The sequence below is a fragment of the Gouania willdenowi genome (assembly GCF_900634775.1).
Source record: "Gouania willdenowi chromosome 24 unlocalized genomic scaffold, fGouWil2.1 scaffold_320_arrow_ctg1, whole genome shotgun sequence".
Taxonomy (NCBI): Eukaryota; Metazoa; Chordata; class Actinopteri; order Blenniiformes; family Gobiesocidae; genus Gouania; species Gouania willdenowi.
Window position 1 is genome coordinate 4127616 of NW_021144848.1, and position 6157 is coordinate 4133772.

Sequence of the window (6157 nt, forward strand, 5' to 3'; positions counted from 1 at the left end):
GTGTCGTCCGGGCGAGGCGGTAACCACGGTAACGGCCACATCAGGACCAAGCCCGTGAACACGGACGGCCTGCGCTCGTTCTCATTGGACGAGCAGGAGGACAGCGAGGACGAGGTGCTGAGCGTGCCCGGGGTGCGGGTGCTCAAAGCGGCCAATCAGAGCGCTTTCCTGCAGGTGAGCAGCTGTCCACTGATGGCTGTGAATGAAGGAGGAGGGGGAGGAGCTTACCAGTGTTTGTTTTCAGGAGGAGAGTGACGAGGACCTGGTTGGCTTGTTGGACGACGCCGACCGCAGACGGAGGAGCAGCAGACCACGCCCCACGGGTCGTCGCCATGACAACCGCACCACCGCCACCGTTCGCCGGCGGGAAGAGGACGACAGTGACGAGGACCTGCTGCGAGTGTGAGACTCTGGCTTTTATTTATTCACCCTTTCACCAATCAGCATGAAGCTAAGCTACATAAGCCCCTCCCCCACGCCTGTTATTGGCTGATCGGCGAACCTGGAGGTATCAGAGGGTTTTTTGTCTGCTTTGGACTCTTATTTTGAAAATCTCAGAGCTTGAATAAGTGACAGGTGTGGAAGAACTTAGGAGGACGAGGATGATTGTCCCAGAGGAAGAGGAGGAGCTAACTGACATCTGAAAGTGTTTGTGTTTCTTTGTGAAAAGGTACGACAAAGTGTTTCCTGTTTAGTGCCATTACTCTGTTTAAACCCGGCGCTCTCTGTCGCCCCCTGTGGTGGTTTTCTCTAGTGTTTCTACTGAAGCTGCTGATGTTTTCACTTTATTTAAGAATGTCAGAATAAACTCGTGTTCACCCTCAAAGTTTCCTCTGAGTCCTTTGATCACAGACGGTCTGTGCTTCCTGTCTGTAGCTTCTTCTCTATACCTCTCTGTTCCTGTCTGTGGCTTCCTGTTTGTGGCTTCCTGTCTGTGGCTTCCTGTCTGTGGTTTCCTGTCTGTAGCTTCCTGTCTGTGGCTTCCTGTTTGTGGCTTCCTCTCTGTAGCTTCCTGTCTGTGGCTTCCTGTTGTTGGCTTCCTCTCTGTAGCTTCCTGTCTGTGGCTTCCTGTTTGTGGCTTCCTGTCTGTGGTTTCCTGTCTGTGTGCACGTGTGTGTGTGTCTGTCTCTGATCCAGACCTTGGTTCATCAGGAGGTTCTCAGGTCTTTTTCAGCTCCTGCTTCAGTTTCTCTGGGAAAGTGTAGAAATGTTCCTGTAATGGCTAACAGCTTTGTGGCTGAATATTAACGTTTGTGTGACGGAGTTCCTCTGACGTAGGATGCTCTGAACCTCTGGACCCTGCTGAGCTGCTTAAAGCTCAGAGTGCGTGTGTGTGTCCCTCAGAGGACACTCAGACACAGACTCACACACACAGACACACACACACTATGACCTCGTTTGATGCGGTCCTGGAGGAAGCCGGGGAGTTCGGCCGCTGTCAGAAGCGTATCTTCGCTCTGCTGTGCATGGTTTCCATGCCGTGGGCCGGGGTCTACGTGGGCATCGTGTTCCAGGGCTTCACCCCCGACCACTGGTGCAGGGACCCAGAGCTGGTCCAGAGGAGGGAAGCCTGTGGTTGGAGCGGGGCGGACACCCGGCGCCTCACCCTGCCCCGGGTCAACGTTTCAGGGGAGCCGATAATGAGCAGCTGCACCCAGTACGAGATGGACTGGAACGCTACGGATACGACCTGTGACCTCACACAGCTGGACCTGCAGGGGGCGCCCACACACAGCTGTAGAGAGGGGTGGGAGTACGACTACGAGGGGCGGAGCTCCTTCGTTACCGAGGTGACAAACACACAGAGACACACACTGAGCCTGTACTTCTCTCTGTATTTAACTGACCTCACAACACACACACAGACACAACACACACACACAATAAAAACACACATACAGACACAACACACACACACACACAACAAAAACACACACACACAATAAAAACACACTCAGACACAACAAACACACACACACACAACAAAAACACACAGACACAACAAACACACAACAAAAACACACACACACAACAAAAACACACAGACACAACACACACAACAAAAACACACACACACAACAAACACACGCACACACAACAAAAACACACAGCAGGACTTCAAACTTTTTTCACTTTTTCTCCCTGAATGTAAAGACTCAAACAATGAAACTTTTCTTTTACAAAAGCTGAACAAAGTCAATATAAGAACTACAAACAGGTCAGAGGTCAGTAGGTACTGACGGGGTCTGTTCCTGTCTGTTGTCACACAGTTTTAAACATCCACTTCACATCTTTCCCTCTTCCTCTGAAGCTCCTGCAGAGACCAGTCCGTGTGTGTTAGCTTAGCATGTAGCCATGCTGGCTGAGCACGGTCAAAGGGTAAAGGGGCGGGGCTACAACATCAGCTCCACCATCTGTTTAAACTGAAAAATATGTTTTTATACCAAACGTGCATGTGTGTGTGATGTGAAAATAAACACAACTCTGTGTGTGTGTGTGTGTGCGCGTGTGTGTGTCAGTTTGACCTGGTGTGTGCAGACTCCTGGTTGGTTGATCTGTTCCAGTCAACTTTAAACATTGGTTTCCTGATTGGGAGCATCGCCATTGGTTACCTGGCTGACAGGTGAGGTCACATGGTCAATCAGAGCCAATTGCTGTGTAGTAAATGTCCCACTAACGTACTACACACTCAATGAGTATATACTGTCTAATATACACTATAGTCTATAGTAGACAGTATATACTATCTACAGTGTATACTGTAGTATATACTGTCTACAATAGACTATAATCTATAGTAGACAGTGTATACTATAGTAGTATAGTATAAGTTTCCCAAGATGCATCTGGAATCTACAACATTAAAAACCTTGTTCACACTGAGGCTAAATATCTCTGTTGATTTTCCACTTTTATTTTGAAAGTTCTGAAAACATCTGAAGTGAGAAAGTGATCAAGTAGAATATCAACATGTGCTCATTTGATCCATAAAACTCACGTAGACATATTTCATTCACACATTTTCAAAGACCCTCCATTGGTCTACTGACTACACTTCCTGTTCATTTCAAAATAAGAGCCGTGTGTACAAAAGAGTTAAAGAACTAATGAAAGATGAGAAGAGATGCTTTTATTTTGAAAAGGGGATGTTTGTCAGTTTGAAGCTGGTCACTGGACCATTTTACATTCAGCTTCCAATGCATCATGGGACGATAGAGTATGAGTAGTGTGCCTATAGATATATATAAACACTAGACTTACCCGTACTGTTATACAATAGGGAGCAACATGGCGGCCATCTTACCTCAGACAGCTGGCCTCGCTCATGACATGGATGTTAACGGTGCATGTAATATTTAAATAACCATAACTTGCTCAATTTTCAACTGGTTTAATGTGTCAGAGACATAACTGTCAAGTATCCCGTTTTGGCCGAGAAACTCCCGTATTTCACTCCCCTTTCCCACCGTCTTCCCGTATCCTGCCAGTTTCCCATATTAGCAAAATAAGAGCATTTTAATGTCAACAAAGACAAGCCTGTCTGATTCTGATCAACCAATTGTAGTTTGTAAATGGTTGACAAGCTGGTATTTTGGATTTCTTGTTAATTTCTTAAAATACGATAATATATATATATAGCATATGTATTAATTTTAGATATAAACATCAGTCTCATGTTACCTTTACATATCCCTGTTCTGTGAAATAGGAGTTGTTTAGGTTATTTTATTTTGTCTTTTGAGGTAAAAACCACATAAACACAATACAGTATAAAACAAAATGTGCACCAAACAAATAAGAAGACAACAAACAACAAACACCCAAATCACATCAGTCAGACAGAACTGGTCCACATACAGTAAAATCCAACCTAGCAAATTATTTAGTAATAACTCTATTGATGTTGTCATTTAGGTTCTATTCTCCCATGTGTGTAAGTCCAAAAAAACCACACAGTGGTGCTGTTTCTGGCTGTATGCTATTCTCCTCCTGTACTTAAGTCAGTCACTGCACGTCTTCATCACAGTTACACACTGTGGGTGGAGCCTCCCTGAAATGTGGGCGTTCCCATTCAAATCTAGCTTTACGCGCATTCTCCGGTGTGCGTAAGTCCTTTTCCTCTTACCTTCTTCTAACCCTGGAATAAGTGCAGCGCCCCCATAAGGTGAAACATTATATTACACTAGAAATATGGACTTAATTACGTTTGAAGCCACACAGACTCATGCGTCGTGCAGCAGCAGCTGTGATCACTCAGCTGCTGCTGTGTGATTAATTAAAACTGTGACAGACACAGACTTCTGTCCACGTTGGTCACAGTGATTCAACTATTTTATGTCCAACGTAAAGTCACAGTTTGATCCACTACAGAGTGAAACATGCTGTCATATGCAGATGAGGATGGAACACAAACTGTTCCCACACATATTTTAATGAGGCTCAGCTCAGCTCACTTTAAACTATTTATATTTAAAACTGTGTATTATGGAAGTTAATAGTTCTGTTTTACTGTAAATATCCCTCTGTATTAAAGCAGGATGTTCTGTGGACACGTTATTACATCGTATGTACATCATCTAACTCTGTCACGCTTTACAGTGATGATGATGATGATGATGATTAAGGAGAGAAACTATGACAAGAATCTGATCAATGATCTGATCAAATCAACCTGTTACATTGTTTATCAATGAAGGCGTTTCAAAATAAAAGTGAACTTCATCATTTTCACAGATTTCATTGACATTTACAAGTGTTGGTAAAACTCCAGGTTCCATGATTTCTAGACAGCCTAAAAAATGACATCACCGCCTCCTTTCCTTCAGCCCGCCTTCTTTCACACATACACACTTTTTGGTCTATCTGATGTTCTATCTGACACAGTGGGCGTGTCAGCAGCCTGGACCAGAGTCCAAAATACGCGTTAGAGAGAAGTGCGTAACTGCAGGTGCGTAAAAAAGCGCTAAAGTCCAGATGGGAGAATAGATCCCTTAATTACTGAAAATTATATTTTAAAAATAGCTTTTTGGGAATGTATTCTGAAAAAGTTTAAAATAATTAAAAACAAGCGATCTGCACTTTTAATGTGTAGTTGATGTGGATGTACATATATACATTTTGTTGTGTGGACGGTGTATTTTGGATGCTTTTCAAAATATAAACATAAACAAAAGGTAGATTGATAAATACTTTATTGATCCCATAAAGTAGAAATTCAGGTGTTCAGTTCCAACAAAAAATCTCAATTGTTGTCTCAGCCTTGATAAGTTGTGTAAATAGGTGGGACACAACTATGTTACACAGTTAAGTGGTTTTTCAAAAGCAAAAGCAGTAATTTTAAGTAGAAGTATCTTATGTCATACTTACGTATAATAAAGTTTGAAATAAGACAAACCGTTTGTGAATCTGTCAATATTTGATTGAGTTCAGGATATTTTTGTTTAAGCTGATCACTCACCTTCCAACAAATACCGTAGAGCGCGTCAGTCGTCTGAGCCAAGATGGCCGCCGTTGTGCTACGCTGGTGAATCTTGCTTGTGTCATCTCGTGTTTATACTGTATATCTCTCTATATATATATATATATGTATATATCTATGAGTGTGCCCACTGTGCATACTTAAAAATGTCCCCCTATAGCTGGGCTATTCAATTTGTGGCTCGTGAGCCAAAGTTGGCCCACAAGCGATTACTTTTGGTCCTCTGTCAGTTATTTTCACTTTTTGATATTTTTTTTAAATATCAAAATTCATGTAATATAGTACAGTGATTAATAAGAAAAAATTTAAAGCTGATCTCCAATTATATGATTTTTCTGAAGTTTTCAAGGATTGTTCAAGGCAATGTCTTTGAAGATGTTTAGATATTTTATAACTTTATGTCTTCAATTACAAACTACTTTAAGTGTTTAATTTACATATTTAATGCACTGTTTTGGCACACAGCCTTCCACCACCATTAATGTTTGGCCACCCCTGCCATATAATATATATATATATATATCATCAACATTAAAATAGATAAACACTTGAAATATGTCAGTCTGTGTGAAATGAATGTATACACTGTACAAGTTTCACTTTTTAAATGAAATTACTGAAATAAATCAACTTTTTTCTGAGAAAAATCACCATTTCTTATGTATGATTTTAGCTATT

The 6157-nt window shown here is 42.1% G+C and overlaps 2 protein-coding genes across 2 annotated transcripts in view; both read left to right on the forward strand.

Annotated features, from left to right (window-relative positions):
• Positions 1–826, forward strand: part of igf2r (insulin-like growth factor 2 receptor) — a 45774-nt gene extending 44948 nt beyond the window's left edge. Inside the window, 2 exon segments of the mRNA XM_028440440.1 lie at positions 1–174; positions 245–826. Coding sequence (XP_028296241.1) covers positions 1–174; positions 245–406 — 336 coding nt within the window. The 3' untranslated portion in view covers positions 407–826.
• A 131-nt stretch (positions 827–957) lies between these two features.
• The window catches only part of slc22a2 (solute carrier family 22 member 2), an 11416-nt gene continuing 6216 nt past the window's right edge, over positions 958–6157 (forward strand). The window contains exons 1-2 of the mRNA XM_028440441.1: positions 958–1790; positions 2520–2623. Of these exons, the coding sequence (XP_028296242.1) occupies positions 1389–1790; positions 2520–2623 (506 nt within the window). The 5' untranslated portion in view covers positions 958–1388. The remainder of the gene's footprint in view (positions 1791–2519; positions 2624–6157) is intronic.